The 18853-nt window shown below is 43.5% G+C and overlaps 1 protein-coding gene across 5 annotated transcripts in view; it reads left to right on the top strand.

Moving 5' to 3' along the window:
- The first annotated feature begins 489 nt into the window (after nucleotides 1–489).
- The window catches only part of UST (uronyl 2-sulfotransferase), a 384091-nt gene continuing 365727 nt past the window's right edge, over nucleotides 490–18853 (top strand). For 3 of the 5 annotated variants that reach the window (XM_082474848.1, XM_082474847.1, XM_082474846.1), the window contains exon 1: nucleotides 490–1212. In XM_082474848.1, coding sequence (XP_082330974.1) covers nucleotides 960–1212 — 253 coding nt within the window. In that variant the 5' untranslated portion in view covers nucleotides 490–959. The remainder of the gene's footprint in view (nucleotides 1213–18853) is intronic. The other 2 variants (XM_082474849.1, XM_082474845.1) reach the window with 2 other exon arrangements.

Here is an 18853-nt window from a genome sequence, read left to right as displayed (position 1 = left end):
GCCTGGCCCTATGCAGTTATGTTTTAATTATAATTTACACCACTTGCTCTTTTACCGTCTCAGCAAAGTCTTGAACCTATCTCCAAGTACCTTTCATCGGCCTTTTGTAAGCAGCTCGGGATACAGAAGGAGAATCAAGTTTCTGAAATGAGAAAACAAACAAAAACCAAAAACTATATAGTACTAAAAGAAGTCGTGTTTCTTCCTGCCGGTGACTGTTTACGAGAGGGAAGTCAGCGGGGCCCCCAAGAGGTCGCTGGTGGCGCAGGAACTGAGGCCAGATTGTAGAGAAAGGGGGAAGGAAAAAAAACCCAGAAACTTTCTTCCTTGTTGCGAATAATCGCCGCCCCCCCTCACCCCCCCTCCCCCGCTCCAGGCAGAGGCAGTAACGTGACACCCGAGAGAAACCCGGAGACCCGAGCCGAGAGAGGGAGGGAAGAGGGAGGAGAGAGAGCGGCGGTAGAGCCGGAGGGAGAAAGGGGAGGAGAGGGAGGAAAACCCCTGTCAAGGAGGTGGAGCGAGGGGATGGTGTCCGCCTCCCGTTCCTCCCTGCCGTTTTTTAGAGGAGCCTGAACCCGGACAAAACACGCCGAGACCGACAGACACAAAGCCGGGGGGGTCCACGCTGGCGCTGGAGGCGAGCCCCGGCGGCCGCGAGCGAGCCCGAGGCGCGGCGGGGCGCGGGGCACGGGGGCGCTAGCGGGCGCGGGCCGGGCGCGGGCAGCGCCGCCGAGCCGGAGCCGGGGCCGGGCACCTCGGCCGCTCGGGCCGCGGCGGCGGGGACCATGCCGAGGAAAGTCTCCTGAGCCCGGCAACTTCGGCCCCTCCCCGCCCCCACCCGGGCTGCCCTCGGCGCGGCCCTGTCCATGTGCAGCCGGCCGGCCAGGCTCTCCTCCTCGCAGGCGGATGGGTGACCTTTTCCTGGCACGGGCAGGCTGTGCAAGGCGGCGGAGCAGGCGATGAAGAAGAAGCAGCAGCAGCAGCATCCCGGCAGCGGCGCGGATTCCTGGCCCCATGGGGCCCCTCTGGGGGGCGCCCCTCCCGGCCTGGGCAGCTGGAAGCGCCGGGTCTCCCTGCTGCCTCTCCTGCGCTTCTCCCTCCGGGACTACGGTTTCTGCATGGCCACCCTGCTGGTCTTCTGCCTGGGCTCCCTCTTCTATCAGCTCGGCGGGGGACCCCCGCGCTTCCTGCTCGACCTGCGGCAGTATTTGGGTAAGGAAGGGAGACGGGAGCGAGGGCGGCGCGCGCTGCTCCAAGTTGTGCAGGGGAGAGTGGGGCGCGCCGGGCACTTTGGAGCTGCCCCCGCCGCCGCCTCCCCGAGGCTCCCCAGGTGGGGCGCCGGCGAGCATCGGTGCGGCGGCCCCGAGCGGCTGCTGCCTCCAGCGCGTCCGTCTGTCTGCGCCTAGGCGGGGGCGCCGCGGGGTTGATGTGCCGGGCAGGTACCCCGGGGCTGGGCGCTGCATACCTTCCCCCGCCTCCGCCACCCAGTCTGGGCGGAGTGAAGGCGTGTGAGTGTGTACGAGTGTGTGTATATTCAAGCCTGGCAGAGTGGGGAGAGGCGAGGGGCAGCGACAGCCCGTCCATGGCAATAGCGACCACAGTCCCGTCCTGTCCGGCGCTCGGGGTCGCGCGGGTGGGATTGGCTCCTCCCCACGGCCCGTTCTGTGAATTGTGCCCCACAAGAGCTCCTGCCCCCTGGCCTGGGTGGCCCAGGAGCAGTTTTCAGGCTCCACGCTGTCCCTGAGCTGCCTTGTGCTTGGGGCACCCCCTGCCCACCCCACTGTCCTCAGCGAGTGAGACGCGGGGAGCCGGGGTCCGGGGCGCGAGTCACCCTGGCCAGCAGTGTCGCCTCCTTCGACTGAACGATCCTCAGCGCTGTGTCTCAAGTCTGAACTTTTGGGATGGGGGGCGGGTTGTGCCTGGTTCATTAGGAGCGAGGTCGCCTATTTTAGCAGAGGTAAGGAAGGAGTGTGCGAAGAGAGAAAAGAGCGTTTCCAGAGAGAGGGCGTGACCCGCAGCTCGGTGGTCCGGGCGCGGGGAGAGCGGTGCCAGGGCCCAGCGAGCGTACCCCCAGGCCCCCGGCGCGCGCCTTGGCTAAGGGAGGATGCACATCTCTCACAAGTCTGTGGCCAGAAGAGGTCTGGCGGGGGCCGGGGCGGGGGCGGGGGCGGGGGGGAGAGGCTGGGAGGGATCCAGCTAATCGCAAACGTCCAAGGGGATAAACCTAAGCCCCCGGCAAACTTCGGCATCTGCGTGACGGGAGCGAAGGCGCAAAGGGAAGCCCCCGGAGCGCTGGAACCGTAATGGGCCACACGACTCCGGCGGCGGGAGGCTGCCACCCTCACCCACAGAAATCCCTTCGTCGCAGAAACCACAGGTCTGGATAGTAGATCGTTTTCGAAGGAAAAAAAACACTTCAGCAAAGTGACAAATGTGTTAGAGCGTTTTCAAATGTACACGCAGATAAAATAATGTTTTTTTCCACGTAGAGAAGCTCAGATTTTAAAAGTTACACTTCTTTTTCAGTAGAAACTTTGGGGAACTACGGTTTTTCTAAGATGCTTTAGGGAAAATTAAAGGAAAATATTGCCCAAGTAGATTTCCAAACATATCTGGTTTCTTAGAGGATTTGGGGTAATACGCACTTTTGCTAAGGAGTCAACTCTCTTCTTTCGAGTTCTGTGTTTGGAAGTCTCACAGCCTCATAGGCTCTCCGATTCCTGCTAGTACCACACAGGTCACAATTGTTATGATTACCGACAATCACTGTTAACTGGCATAGAGAGGGAGGTGATTTGGAAGCTCAGGGGCCTTTCTCCATAAACTCTGATAATGAATTCTTTGGTGAGGTTCTTTTATAGCAAAATATGCAGGCAAGTGATGTAGGGAAAGTACAGTGGATAGGGAAGGAAGACATCTGTGGTGTCCTCAGGAGCACCTGGCTTTGGGCAGGGCGCTGGAACCACATGGGCCTGGGCTTTTCCATAGGTAAAATTCTGGGCGGGACCAGATTGTCTCTGACACCTCCACCCAGCTCTTAAAATGTTACGGTTCTGATACCCTTCTCGGGGCTGGGGAGCCTGGGAGGAGGAAGGAGCAAAGGCATGTAGTGAGGCTAAAATCAGGAAACCGCAGCATCTAGCATGTTAACCTCTTGAAAATTCAGCCAAATACGTGTGGTATCCAGAATTTAGTGTGCTTTCATTATATATTTCAAAAAATGAGGCCTGATAAATTTGGGGGCTTATTTGGTGGAAGGGTGAATTCACAGCATTCACTCAGGGAACCAGGAAGAACTGAAGGATGGAATATTGCTCCTATTACTAACTCATCATTGAGTTTCTGACTGATGTAACAGGTTAAAAAATGACATCATTGTGAACTGAAAATAGGATACCCTTGGCCAAATTTGTTCCCTGTTGTTTTGTTATGTAAACATAATGATTTTCAGGAAAAGCAGGCTTGTGGTCTTTAAGAGGATCTAAAATATACCCTTAATAAAATAAGGCCAAGGTATCTGCAGAATTACTCTCCCCTTGTTTCCTCCATTCTATTATTTTAGTGTCTGTGAAAACAAAATTGTGGTTAGTAAACACATCCTCTCAATTTTCCTAGGTAGCCAATTTTGGAGGCAAGTATTTTTCTTAAATATAAGTTCATATAAAGTCAAAATTTTCCAAATCAAAATAATATTTATAGCAATATTTGTCTTGACAGGATATTATTTTTAATATACTTGTATAATATATTACATCTGACATAGTAGCTACTAAATAAATATTCGTTAAAGTGATGACTGCACCTATTGTATCAAATAGGTAGTGTGATATTTAACATATTGAATATTCTCACAGGAAAAAAAAAGGACCATTTATGATAGAAGCTAACATTTATTGGGTATGTGCCAATCAGTGCACATGTAGAATGAAATTGTATTAGCACAGCAGTATCAGAGGTAGGTGCAGCTGTTATTCCCATTTTTGATACGGGAGAAGGGAGGGCAAAGAAGTTCACCGACTTGCTGAAGGACGCATAGTAAGTAAGGCAAGATTTGAACCCACATCTGGCTGAATCAAGTGCCCATTGCATTAGCACTACAAGCAGTTTGAGAGAAAAAGGAAATAGAGCCAAGATGCGAGTGGAACTCTAAAGAGCTAACTGGCAAAAAGTGATCATTTTTATTTCCATAATTTCACTTTCCTTTTCTTGATACTTTTACTCTGAGTATCTTGAGGGGCCAACAGAGAAGGGAAATAATTCAAGCAGCTGGCCTGCTCTTAACTCCACCTTCCTGTATTCATCTCTGTGACGCTGCTTCCATGTGCTAGGCAACTGAACTCTCCCCGAGCCACACAACTGGAGGTGATGTGAATTGGAATCAAATTGAATCTTAAATTACTAATTTCTTTCTCTCTTTCTTTAGCGGTCGTTCTCTGTCTGGGCCGGTAGTTCTCAATGTGCCGTCCCTGGACCTGCGGCGTCAGCCAGCATCACCTGCACACTTGTTACAAGAGCAGATTCTCAGGTCTCATCCCAGACCTATGGAATGAAAGAGTCTGGGTGTGGGACCCAGGAATCCATTTTAGCAAGTCTTCCAGGTGATTCTGATGCCTGCTTAAGTTCAAGAACATTGCTCTAGAGTCAAACATTGCTTTCACAAAGTTTCCTATGTATTTGAGAGAAAGAGGGGGGATGAGAGAGAGAAGAGATTTATAAAATATTTGAAAAGTGATGGACATGGTTTCATTTTTTAAACTTCAGCTTTTAAAAATGCATCTGCTTTGCTGCTTACGCCCCATTGTTTCAAGGGAAGGACCAGCCAACAGCTGCAGCCCCAGCTGGCTTTCGAGTTTCTGAGGTTAGAAGATGCACAGAATGAGGTGAAGGGGGGCAACCAGAAAGCATAGTGTGGAGCAAAAAGGGAAAAGAGTCAGTAATGATGCTTTTTCTTCTCACAGGAACTGGGGTCAGACAGCTTCTTTTTTCTAGTTAGTTTGGGGAAGGGCAAAGTCTGTTCTTTTTAAAGATGCTTTTTGCTGCAACAGATTTATTAAAAACAAAAAGGAAAGTAAGTAAGTCAGGGAGAGGAAAGTCATGCAGGCATAACTCTTGTCTTGATTCTTTTCCTCCTTGAAATGGGTGGAGAGAGGAGAGCATAAAACACACAGTGGGATAAATAGATGAATAGAGCAAATTGCTATACTTAACTTGAAGACCATAGTCTTTCCAGTTCAGTGAAATTATTTCATTTATTTTGAAGTGGCATTCAGACTTTGACTTGCTATGGAAAACCAACCAAAATCAAATAAAATCTCCCGCAGAAATTAGATTATGACGCAGCCTCTGCCTGTAGCCTCATTACTTATGAGCTGTGGAAATATCAAAAACTTGGAATAACACTCGTTACATCGATGTAAACCGAATAAGTCAGATGGCTTACTACTGATCCTGTACAACCGGCAAACTCTGATGATTTATTATCAAGACTTGGGTATGTGACTTAGCCTTTATGGGGACTAAATCTGTTGGATTGATCTCAAGTTGATAGGCTTTCCTTTCCATTTTTAACTTATACTATTTAAAATGGAGATATATTACTTTAGTTTTCAGAATTGCTAATCTTGATATGTATATTATATATGAGCATGGCAATTTTGAGTCAAAAATGAAAGAAAAAGATGTAACTTTATTGAACTTGAAGTTCTCTGAGTTTAAATGAATTTAAAGGAAAATGTGAAAATTGAGGTCCAGACCTGTTACAAAATAGTTTCTCTAAACCTTAAAAGTCAAATTAATTTTCCTTCTGCACATCACGCATGGTTTAAATATAGTGCTCCAGGCCCCAGACAGCAATCTAGGAAATGAATGCATAAAATATGTTATCAATAGAAATTGTTGACATAAAAAGAAAATGACATTCTTGTTCATAGCGGCAAATTTATCTTATAGGGTTGGTTGGGGACACAGTAGCACTGTATTAGAAGAAGACAGAAAATGGAATTCAACTATGGCAGACTGTTCTGTAAACACACAGCATGAATAGTGAAAAACATTCTGTCTTGTAAACTGTTTTTAACGTAGACTCATCTCAGTATGAATTGTTTTAAAATACAGATAAATATGCATTATCTGGATACTGTCTTTCTTCAAATTCCCTGTCATCAGTCCAGGTTTAAAACACTAGTTGGTTTTGTATTTGAGAAACTAGAATGAAAGTGCTCAAGTTTTTTGAGTCCCCAAAGAAAGAGTATCTTTTGCTTCCCTACAGGGAAGCTGCAGGAGTAGAAACTGTAGCTTGCCTTACAGCTGTACTGAAGGGGTCAGTGATGGACAGTGAAAAGGCATCTTATTTGACAACTGTAGCTGCTAGAATGATTAGGAATTGTCACTTGCTTTTTTTTTTTGGAAAGAAATGAGACTTGACCACAAATAAATTTTGTCTTACCTATATTTATTTTTATTATAGAAACTCAACTTTAAGCAAACAGTGATATACATAAATCCTTTTATTTGTCAGAAATGGGGACAGAAACACTAGCATTTCACCAAAAATTCTTAGTTGCAAAAGTCAAAAGAATGTAGCAACTATTATGCAAGAACGTTCCAAACAAAGCACATTTTAGTGTATGCTATTAATTTTTAAAATAGCTTCATTGAGCGATAATTCACAAACCATACAGTTCACCCACTTAAAGTTTTTAATAGTTTAATAGCTTTTAATTGTTCTTAGTATATACCTAGATAAGGGAAACCATTACGATAGTCACTTCTAGAACATTTTCATCACCAGAAAGAGAAACCTCGTTCCCCTTAGTTATCCCTTCACTATTCCTCCGTCTCCCCAAGCCCTAGGAACTAATCTATTTTCAGTCTCTATAGATTTGCCTCTTCTGGACATTTCATAGAAATGAAATCATATAATATGTGGCCTTTCGTGACTGGCTTCTTTTACTTAGAACATTGTTTTCAAGGTTCATTCATATTGTAGCATGTATCAGTACTTCATTCATTTTTATGGCTGAATAATATTCCATTGTATGGATATACCACATTTTGTTTATCCATTTATCTGTTTCTCATTTCAGTTGTTTCTATCTTTTGGCTATTGTGCATAGTGCTGCTGTGAACTTTTGTGTGTAAGTTTTTGTATGTACACGTATTTTCTGTTCTTTTAGGTACATACCCAGGAGTGAATTGCTAGGTCATTTGGTAATTCCATGTTTAATTTATTGAGGAACTGCCGAGCTGTTTTCCACAGTGGCTGCACCACTGCACATCCCCACCAACAATGTACGAGACTTCCAGTTTCTCTACAACCTCACGAACACTTGTTATTTTTCATTATTTTGATTGTAAACATCCTAATGGATGTGAAGTGGCATCATATTGTGGCTTTTTTTTTTTTCTTTTTTCATTTTCCTAATGATTAGTGATGTTGGATATCTTTTCCTGTGCTTGTTGGCCGTTCATATATCTTCTTTGGAAAAATGTCTATTCACACCCTTTGCCCATTTTTGAACTGAGTTGTCTTTTTCATTTTGAATTTTAAGTACAGTATCTGGGTATAGAGTAAAACCTAAATAAATTCCTAATGATTGAACACAAAGACCTCTTTAAAAGAATCTTGGGGGTCTTACAGTTATGGATGACTGAATAGTAAACACTTTGCATTTAGCTCTAATGTATGAATATTCATAAATAGGTAGCACTTAATTATTTTACAGATGTCACAAAGATTATTGTGACTTATATGTGGAATATGAGTATAGTCAATCTTGAGCAGCAGACTATAGTACAATGGATATGAGTATTCTGTCTTTGTGTTTGCTCACTAGAAAGGAGCTGATGAGCTCAGCGGGGGGAAACATTTGGGTACATTATGTTCCTTATACACTGTACTCTGAGGCTACCAAGGAAATCTTGAAAATTGGAATTCATATGCAATTCATTTTTATTCACACTGTGGTATAATATACAGGACAAATATATAGTCCTTCAGTAAATTAGTAAAATAAGTTAGGAATTTAACTTTAGTAAAATAAGTTAGGAATTTTTAGGAAGAAATTTTTTTTTCCAAAAGTGTTAGAAATTTTCAGTAGGTTTAAAAATATATATTATCAAAATAAGAAGCTTTAAAATAAGTACAGTCAATTCCATGCTGCCTGGTGAGAGACTCAATTTGAGTAATTTGTGACACTCTCATATTAAAATTATCAGGGAGCCAGATAGCAGTTTAGTGTTGAGGGTATGCTGCACCTCTCGGTCTATCTCAGGTTTTATAGCAGTTGTTTGTAATTTCCCAAAGCTAGCCACTGGCTCATTTTTCTTGCCTCACTACCTGCCTTTGCTTCTGCTATTGCCTCTTTGCTGATAGTTAAGGAAGCTCAAATTCCAGTGATGATCTCTGAACTCCTGTAGTATTTATTTCGTGATCACTTTCGAAGTTTTGACATTCTACCTTGTATTGTGATAATTTGTGGGCAAGCTCCTTGAAAGGAGGAAGCTCGTTCAAGTACTTTCCATCTCTACTGTGACACCTCTGCTGGGTACTCCACAGGAACCCTTAGGAAGTGTCTGTTGATTCAATATATTTGCTCAGCAGACAGTTCTTTACTAGGGTTCCATATTCTGCTTTGTTTTGCCCTTATTTTAAGTAGAGACCGTGGGGCGGTGTGCCAGGAAAGACTCAAGCCAGTTCATTCTACACCCCATCTCTTTCTGGCTGTTTGAAGCATACGCTACAAGCAAAGATGTTAAAACCACTATGACATATACTTCTATAAACATTTCCTTCTGTGCATGGGGATAATTGTCCACCTCTTACGTGTGGGGATTTGGACTTACATTTATAGAGCTTTCCCTGTAATTAAGAATGCCTGCGGTCATCCTAGAGATTTGGCTGCGTACTAGAATTCAAACTTCTTGTTTCTTGTCATTTTCCTGAACCCTGAACCAGTTTTGGGAGTTTGCAGAATAGCAGTTTATCTCTTGCTCTAAGTCAACGTCTTCTTTAGGTACCAATTTGTGTTAAATTAGCTAGTACGTTTCAAGCATGACTCTGACTCTTTAAGGAGATGAGACCATAAGATGATGTGGTTTTTGAAGTAGTGACTGAGCAGATTTTAACCTAAATGGCAAAATGATAGATTATAAGATTAAGGCTCAATGCACGAACCCATTGACCCTTGTTTAATGAAAGATATGGAAATAACCTTAAGTCATGACCTCGACTGAGTAATTCTTAGTTCATTCATTGATAGATGATTTAAATAACCATTTACATTAAGCTGTAATGCATTTCTGGAAACGCCATTGATGTTTTTCTAGCTCCGTGCATATGACTTTCACAGTCTTGATGAAAATAAAAATGAAGGTATTCTGAAACATATAAACTCCTTTGTTCAGTCACTCAGCAAATATTCATCGAAAGCTTTCTGTGGGCCAGAAGCATCCAATACTAGAAAAAGTACAGGTTTCAGAGCAGAGATCTGGGTGTGATCACTGTGCTACCACTTATTAGCTGGGAGAACTTGGGCAATCTCTTAACTTCTCCGAACCTTAGATGTTTTGGTCTATACGATGGGATTAATAATTGCTATTTTATAAAGTACTTATCTGATTCAAGGCATGGCATTTGATTTCAACAAATGCCAATTTTCTCACCTTATTCTTTGCTTCTCTCAGATCCCCTTTTCTTTTGGCCCACACACGCATGCACGCACACACTTGCACAAACACACATACTAGTGGAATGCGCAAATTCATTCATGGTTTGCTTCCATTTGAAAGAACCACTCTACCCAAGAAATATGAAATTGCTGAATCAGCATTTTTGTGGCTTATCTTGTCACCCTCACCCTCAAACTGGTGAGGGCTCTTCAACAGCTGATAAGCTCCAGTCATCTGCCCTGTTAACTTTACACACAAACCTTTCTGCTTCTCATCCTCTCTTCTGCTTCCTGGAAACAATCTTTAAAAAACATATTCTTTGCACAGCCTGCTTTCCTCTGTTTTGAGTTTATCCACACGTTCCCCTCCCCCCTCCCCCACGTTCGCAAAAGAAAAGTAGTTGTACAGAGGGAGTATGGCGCAGCTCACTCTCTGGGGTCGCCAGCCGTTCTAGGACTGGACTGGTGATCCACATGAATCAGACCCTTTCAAACGATCACGGTGCCAGGCATACACTGGGACCGCTGCTAGAGCTTCTCCCACTTGTGATGGAACTACTGCATCCAGTAGCCTGGCACTGGTTTTTCTCTGGTTCCCATTTCCCTTCCATTGGAAGTCAGGGCAAGAGCAGCGAACCAAAAAGTAGCAGATCATGTCTTTGTCAGAAGGCTGGGGAACTTGCTTCTGTTTTCCATTCTCCGCTTCTTCACGTTGCCTTGACCTGCCCAGCCACTGATGAGTGTAGGGGCCAGAGCCACAGGGCCATTACTATCTGGTGTGGATGGTTACCCAATTCCTTGAGAACTTGAAAACAAATGGGATCTTACATTATTTGATAGAAAGTTAAATTCTGTCCAGGGAAACCATGACCTTGCAGCTCCAGCACAGAGCTTCCTGTTTTGACACGTGGGCTGTTTGACACAAATACCTTCTCACTGGATTAGCAGAACCGTCAGGCGAAGCTGTGCGAGTCGCTGGAAGGGCCAGCGGACCTGGGTCTGGAGGAGTCCGCAAATAGTTCAGGGATCAGTGCTGTTGAGTCCCGCGAGCCTCCTAAGCTTATGTTTCTTCACCTCCAAAATGAAGACGTTTGATTAGGTCCGGGATTCTCAATTGTTTTTCTTTCCTAGGACCCTCATCAGCAGCAGTGTTTCCATGTGGTCTTGATGGTCTATCTGGGAATATGTCCCAGTGGCCAGGAAAGGGAGAATGGGTGTGGCTCTGGGGTTCTTTAAAGAAGCTCTCTAGGTGATGGTGCCTCTTTTTTCTTTCTTTCTTTTTTTTTAAATTAATTTATTTATTTTGGCTGTGTTGGGTCTTCGTTTCTGTGCGAGGGCTTTCTCTAGTTGTGGCAAGCGGGGGCCACTCTTCATCGCGGTGCGCGGGCCTCTCACTATCGCGGCCTCTCTTGTTGCGGAGCACAGGCTCCAGACGCGCAGGCTCAGTAGTTGGGGCTCACGGGCCTAGTTGCTCCGCGGCATGTGGGATCTTCCCAGACCAGGGCTCGAACCCGTGTCCCCTGCATTGGCAGGCGGATTCTCAACCACTGCGCCACCAGGGAAGCCCACTCCGACAGGGAAGCCCCTCTTTTTTCTTTAGAATGACTGAATTAGGCGCTTTCTAAGGTCCCACCTACTTTAAAATCATGTGTTGAAAGAGTTAAGAAGCCATTTAACTGTAACAATTGAAACTATAGGGTATTTCCTTTGGAGCCAAATGTTTATTTAAAAGATTGCAGTAGTCAAGTGACCAAGGCAAGTAGAATATGCCAAAACATTTTTAGGCCATCATTTTCAAAGTCTTAATCATTGTTTCATTTTGTTTTGTTTTGATCTTAATTAAAATTAGCAGCACTCCCCATCCCTGCCCCCATCACCAGTTTGCCTCAGCTTATCTGGGCAATAAGGAGAGGATCTTGCTTCGGAAACTGTGGGAAGCAGAATGTCCTTAGGAAGGCAAAGAGAGAGAGAAAGCAGAGTAAGTCATGGCTCTCCAGAATTCAGAGTATAACTGTGATAGGAAGAAAGAAGGAAAACAAGTAGGGATAAGAAAGCTGTGTTTTCAAAGAGGATTCTCACAGTCGTGGCCCAGCTGCCTGCTGCTGGTCGTCCCATTCCATTGCGGGCAGCTCCAGGGGCTGGGGGAGTTCGCACAGTGCGGCAGGCTACTTCTTTGTGGCTTCTCTCTACTTCTGCTAGTTCTTCTGGGAGCTACACAGAATAGTCTGTTGGACTTCATCCTCTTTCAGAAAATTGAAGCTATGAAGGTGACTGTAATGCCCCCGCCATAAGTCTTGTCCAGAAAAACAGATCTATCTTCCAGTAGTTCCTCATCTGAAGTTACTTTCAGATGCAGAAAGCACAAACAATAAATGAAAAAAAGAAAACAACATAAAAGCAAAACCTTCTGAACAATAACATCCCATAAACAAAGCAGAAAGACCCAGATTGGAGACAGATGTTTCTCTAGAAAATGGGATTAGTATGCAGATATGTAAAAGATCAATAAATCAATAAGAAAAGGAGAATTCATGAGATAAACGGGCAAAGAATATGAGCAGGCAATTCACAGAAGAGCAAACACAACTGACCAATAAGCACATGAAAAGATGAAATGCTTTTCATTCCCTTATGCATCTTAATCACTTTCCTCTGTCTATATGGCCCTTCAGTGGCCTGTAGAACTGAGGAATTCTCCAGTTCCCTTGGTTTGTGAGCCTCCTTTATGGAGAGGAGTATCAGAAGTGACTCTCTTCTAAACTGTCTTCTTTTGAAATGACTGTGCCACATCCACCCCTGTTCTGTAGTCATGGCAGGTGACTGGAGCCGGGGGTGGGAGGTGAGGGCGTGCAGCTCTCTGGAGCTCTGTCTCAGGTCCTAAATACAAGACTTGCTGAGTCCTTGGTGCCACATTTGTGTTGGATGGTCTGCCCCCTGAGATGCCCTTCTCCTCACTCAGAAGCACAGCCAGCAAGCCACTCCCAGTTCACAGCAAATAGCACCGTGCATTCTGCTCTGCTTCCTTCCATCCCTGAGACTTTGCTGAGTCTGTAAGAAGCAGAGGGCAGAAGGAACTGACGTGGTGCTTAGAATGCAGCATCTTGCCTGGAAGTATTTTCTCAGTATTCCAGAGAACAGTGGAACTGACTCATCTGGTTGGAGTTTCACAGAAATGTGATTGCAGATTTTTTGCGACTTCATTCTGCTTTAGTGTCAAAATTCAACCAACGATGTGCCAGGAAAAGTGTGTAAGATCACATACAGATTTAGACGCTTGAAGAGGAAGTTATTTTTACTATAGTGGGGAAGAAGACAGAAAGTGATGATTGGCGGAGAATCCAAGGCAGGGCTGAGTCAGGAGGCGAGGCTGGGGCACACCTGCATCTCCAGTCTTGCCGGACTGGCCTGGGAGTTGCGGCGTGGTCGCCTCTTAGCAGGTCGAGTGAGGAGTTCCGGTGTGGAGGACCTGCCTGGGGGAGGAGGATGTTGACGTAAACTCTGCGTGTGATGCCAGTTTAAGCCGTGTGGGCTTAACGTTGGTTCCTCCTGAAAATGTGTGCGTGCTCTTCAGGGTCCCTCCTTAGAAGCCGCTCTCTAACTAAGAGCTACGTAACACAAGGAGGTAAGAATGGAGAAACGGATTCTGGAAAGCTCCATAAACATGAAAACCAAATGGTGCAGCGCCTTTGGTTTGCTTTAGCAGATGACAGGATTGAGGTCGTATTATTTTCCTTGCCCGTGCTTTTCCCAGCTCAGAAGCCTGCTCTTGTGTGCTTGCCCAGCGGAGATCTGAGGCCTTACGGAGTCTGAAATGTTTGTGGTCGTGTTCTTCTAGTCCTGTTGTGAGATGAAGAGGTTCCCAGAAATAAAGGGAGGGAGAAAGAAATAATGTGTTAGCAGCCATAATCTCTATCTTTTTATTGCTCTTTTCACCTGGGCAAAGGATACCTGCAGCTACCATTTAGTGATAACATTTCCAGTCTCATGAGTTTGTAGCTTGATGGTGAACTTTTCAAATGCATTTAGACAAGGCTTTATTCAAGCCTTCTTGTGTCTCGCTCTCCTGTTCCTTATGGCTGGGGAGAGGTGTGTAGGTTTCATGAGCCTGCGTCTTGAAATGTGCACAGTTACGGTGGTGCCACTCTGTTTGTGACCTGCACTCTGGCATAGAAAGTGTGGGTGTGGACACATTCTTAGGTGTGCTCCCTAGCTTGGATAGGGAGAACCTACTAGAACATACTTTGGTTATTGGGCGGGCTTCTACTTTTGTGTTTCGTTTCTTTTATGGCATAATGCATTGCTGTTTCAAAACACAGCTCCCTTTCGCCAGATATTTCCCGGCCACCTTGTTGGAATGATAGGTGACTTTTTGTTAATTTCAGAGTAAGTCTTCCCCACAAGGCTTACACTTCATTGAAGTTTCACATCAATGAGACTTAAAGGATCAGAGAACATGAGTTTTCCTATTGCTTTCATATGCCCACCCTTCTTCCCATTTGGCTTCTCTCTGTCATCTCTTCCATCTAATCAAGTTCATTCCTTCAACAAATGTTCATCAAACTCCAGTTATGCACTGGGTGCTGGAAGTAGTGTGACTAATAACACTGTCCCTGCCCTTGGGGGGCTGCATTCTACTAGGAGGGGCAGAGAAGGACTTAGGATAAATGTAAAGAGTGATGAACAGGGGTGTCTGGGAAGCCACAGGAGGAGAGTAGAAGCAGGGATTAGATCTGCCTGGCTGTGATTAGGCTAATGATGTCTTTGGTTAGGACCCTGTTTATGCCAGTAGCTAAGGGGTTCTCAAATCTGGCTGCACGACAGAATTACCTGGAGAGCTTTGGAAAATACTGATTTCCATTCATTTGGTCAGGGGTGGGGCCTGGGCATCTGTATTTGTTTAAAGCTCCTCATGCAATTCTCATAGGCAACCAAACTGGAGAACCTCTATAGTTGATAGATGGCCGGATAGCTTTGTGTGTGCGTTAGGTCTTCTTGTGGTACTATTCAGAGATGCTTAGCCTATAGTCTTTTATTTGGCTGTGACTTACAACACTTTAGCTTTCAGCTTCTCTATACCAGCTCTTCTCAAACTGTACTGTGCGTTCAGATCACCTGGGAATTTGTTAATCTGTAGATTCAGGTGCAGTAGGTGTGGGGCGGGGCCTGAGATTCAGCATCCCCAGCAAACTCCCAGTGTCACCAGTGCTGCAGTCGGAGGACCACACCTTGAGTAATAAGGGTCTACGCTGTAGCATGTTTGGAATGTGATTAATACTTGTGAACAGAAAAATGAGTGCGGGTTCATCCTAGCCCACTAAAGATCTGTGCTATTAAACATTTTATAAGTTTCTTTTAATTGAATTCTCATTCACCAATTTGATTGTTCAAATTTGAGAACATCAGATTTTTCTTAAGAATCGCACAGTTGCCTGATTAAAGTTTAAAATGTCTGCTTTTATTAATTTCTGCAATCCATAGTATTAAAAGGCAGGCTGTTTGGAGATTTGTGAACATACAGATTTGACTTAAGGTCAAGTTCATTAATAAGCATAGGAAGTTAAACAATTGGTCTTGGATGTAAAGTTTCTTCAAACAGTTGTTGCAGATTCTTGCACTGTTTTAAATTTTAGTGATGTCAGAATTCATTGCTAAGTGTCCTATTATCCAAATACTCCAGGTAAAGTTCTTTTTTTTTTTTTATGGTCAGAGCGAATAATTGGATATAAATAAAGCAAATAATTAGAATGACTTGCTGCAATGTTTTGAAAACACAATTTTAATCGATAATTAAAACCCTTACATGCTCATTGTAGAAAACTGGAAAATAGAGAGAAGAGCACAAAGAAGAAAGTAAAAAGCATGTTAATCCCTTTACTCAGAACTGCTTTGGTTTGGTTACATTCTTCCTCTATTCAGCAGTACCACAAATGTTATTCCATGTCTTTACATATTTTTCAACAACATTGGTTTTCATAGCGACAGAGTTTCTTATGAATGTACAGTAATTCCTCTAGCAAGGCCTTTTGATATTTAGCCTATGTCCAGTTTTTCATGATTCTGCATAAAGCTGTGATGAACAGTATTAAATTTTTGCACACTTCTCTACTTCCCTGGGAGAAATTCCTAGACTTGGAATTGCTGGGTTAAAGTATGCACCTATTTAAAAATTGCTTTTAGTACAAATTGCCGTTTATCTCGGTGTGTTTCACCAGCAGTCTGTTTTGCTCATATTTTACAAGTACTGGATATAGTCTTATAAAACTCCTCACCCATTCAGTTGGTGAAAAATTATATTTTAAGCTCTAATTCACATTTGTTTGAATATTAGTGAAATTGAACAATTTGAGTATGTTTTTGGAAGTACAGTTTTACCCTTTCCCATTTTTTCCCTATAGATGTGTTCTTTCTCTTACTAATTTTAAGAATTCTTTAGAGACGAAGGGTATTAGCCCTTTACCATACATGCAAATATGTTTTTTTAAATTGCTCTTTAGTTTTTAAAATCAGTTTCTTTTATTTTTCCTTTATGCTAATTAAGTTTTTTCCATTTATTATTTTTCCTTTGCTTTCATGCTTAGAAAGGCCTTATATCCTGTCCCTATATTTTCTTCTAATTCTTTTGTTGTTTCACCTTTTCATTTACTTTTTACATCCTTTCGGCGTTTATTTTGGCATAAATTAACTCAATCGTTTTGCAAGTCTAGCTGGAGACAAAGTCATACTTGAGTGATGTCATTCTTTAACATTAAATTCATTTTTCAAACGTTGAAACTGATTTCAAGCGTAACTCTTTTTAGAGGGTTTGAAACCCCTGTTTGCCATTTAATTCCTAAACTTTTGGGAACAAGGTCCCCCAGCTTCCAGGCCACTGCCATTGTTTCTGGAGAGAATTTTTGAGAGTCAGTGGATTGTGGAGTCGCTGGCAAGGCCAGGTAGACGTGACCACTCTCCTTGCCCATGCTGCCTGAGTTGCCTGAGTGAGTGTGGGACGAGGCAAATTGATAGGTCTTAGCCTCTTGATTCCTTTCGGGTCTCTGGAGTAAACAGTGAGCACACCTCACCTCCAGACACATGCATCCTTTTCAGTTTAGCTGGAAACCTTAGGGGGATGGTGATAGGTGAGCTCCTCATCAACAGCCTGGCTCAAGCCACCCTCAGCCCTTTGCAGCACCTTGTAATAAGGACAGCACTCTTTTGAACACTATTTTTATAAGCAACTAGATGATAATAAGTTTAGTTCCTGTGTGTTGTTATTCTTTTTAATGTTTATAAAATTCAAGAGACCACAATTTGAAGACACAGACATTTAAAGGCCAACCATATGGTCTAATAGAGCTACATTTTCTTCTTTGGAAATCAGATTTCTTCTGTGAATTTACCTTTAACAGGATGTTTACTATTACAAGAGGCAATGTAGTGTAAAAGAGCATTGGGCTTCAAATCAGAAGTCCTCTGTTTGAGTCCTGGCTTTGCCAGCGTGCAGCTGTGTGACCTTGGGTAATTCACTTAACCTCTCTGAGTCTCCATTGAAACTTTAGAGGGACTCTTTCTGTTCCAGAACAACAACCACTAGATTATAAAGAGAATGCTATCTGCTACTCTGCTGACTGGAATACTGTGAAAATTTGCATTTTTAATATCTGCTAATACACATCTTCATTTTAATTATCCAGGCAGAAGCCTAGCCAGAGCCGGTGGCACTCCAGAGTGTAGGAGCCAGAGGGATGTTACTTACTGTGGGATGTGTGTGTGTTGTGTCGACAAGCAAACAAACACATCCATCCAAATTCTGTCTCTAGGCATTCACAAACAGTGGTTATTTGTTGTGTGTATTCCTGCCCTTTCTGTAATTTATAGTTTGTGTGTAGGAAGAAGACCTCCAAAGATCATGCAAATTGCATTTTAGTCTATTGGATATTTTTATTCTTTGAAAGAATATTCTTGCAAAGAATAGTTTGATGACTAAAACTTCTAAAACATTTACCCTGTGATCATTTGATAAGATTTTAATTTTTCAGTTTTATTTTTTAAAATTGAGTGTGCCAAAGACACAAAAATTTTCTCAAGAGCTGCTAGTCGAGTCTCTGATATAGATGTTTAAATTCATTACTTTCATGTATGTGTTTGTAGTAGTAGAGATTCATTCACATCCCTTGGGGAGCATAGGGGGGAAAATAGGGAGAAGGGGAGGGCTTCATGGAAGAAGTGACACGAGCTGGGTGTTGAAGCATAAATAGGAGTTTGCCTGACAGAGATGTGGGAAAAGGACATTCCAGAAAGAAGGAACAGCACTGGCAAAGGCAAGCCAGTGGGCACAGTGGCCCCTTTGAGTACACTGAGTAGTACGGGTGGCTGGTGAGAGACTGTGACAGAGAGAGGGGAAGTGGGGTTGCTACAGGGAGGCTTCTAGGGGAAAGGGTAGATTGTAAAGGAACTTGTATCTTATAATAACTGGCAAGCAATGGGGAAACCACTGAACACTTTCAGACCACAGTGTGATAGCAGATTTGTTATTCATGAAGATAGCTCTGGAAACAGAAAGCCACGCAGAGGCTAAGCAGGTGTCTGAAATGGTCCTCAGATTTGAATGGTGTTTTAAAGATCAAAAAATACTTGCACACGTGTCACCAAGCTCACTTCTTTACTTTCCCGAATCGTGGGTGTTAAGCTCGCTTTGCAGATGAGAAACCTGAGCCCAGAGTCATTTGAAGGGCCCTGAGTTGCTCCGCTGATGGGGTGGGGAGAATTTTGCATTCAGTTTGGGTCTGCTCAGGCCCCAGAAATCTCTTCCGTTTCACCCCATGCCATATGGAAGCGTATTTCAACAAAAGTACTCAAGTATTTTTCTCACTCTTTTAGCTTGAACTTTCAAAGTACTTTTAATCTTGATAAAGAAAGCTTGACAGGAAAATCAGCTTAACTCTTATCCTGCAGGTGTTTATTTAGTATACTATAGTCATGTCGAGTTGCTTCTTTGCTGACGTTTTCCTGTTATGATAGCTTTCTACAAGTTGGTTTATTTTCTCTGAGTAGCTGAAACGGGAAGAAAAATCCACACTGCGTTTTTATTAGGATAGGTTATAACATCTTGATTTTATGTTTCATTTATTTCAGTAACTTTGATCATGCCATTTTGTCATAGATTAAGTTGGTATTTAGGCTATGATTTCTTGCTGTTTTAAAAA

Source organism: Balaenoptera physalus, assembly GCF_965194825.1.
Source record: "Balaenoptera physalus genome assembly, chromosome: 9".
Lineage (NCBI taxonomy): Eukaryota > Metazoa > Chordata > Mammalia > Artiodactyla > Balaenopteridae > Balaenoptera > Balaenoptera physalus.
This window is presented reverse-complemented; position numbering and strand designations above follow the sequence as displayed.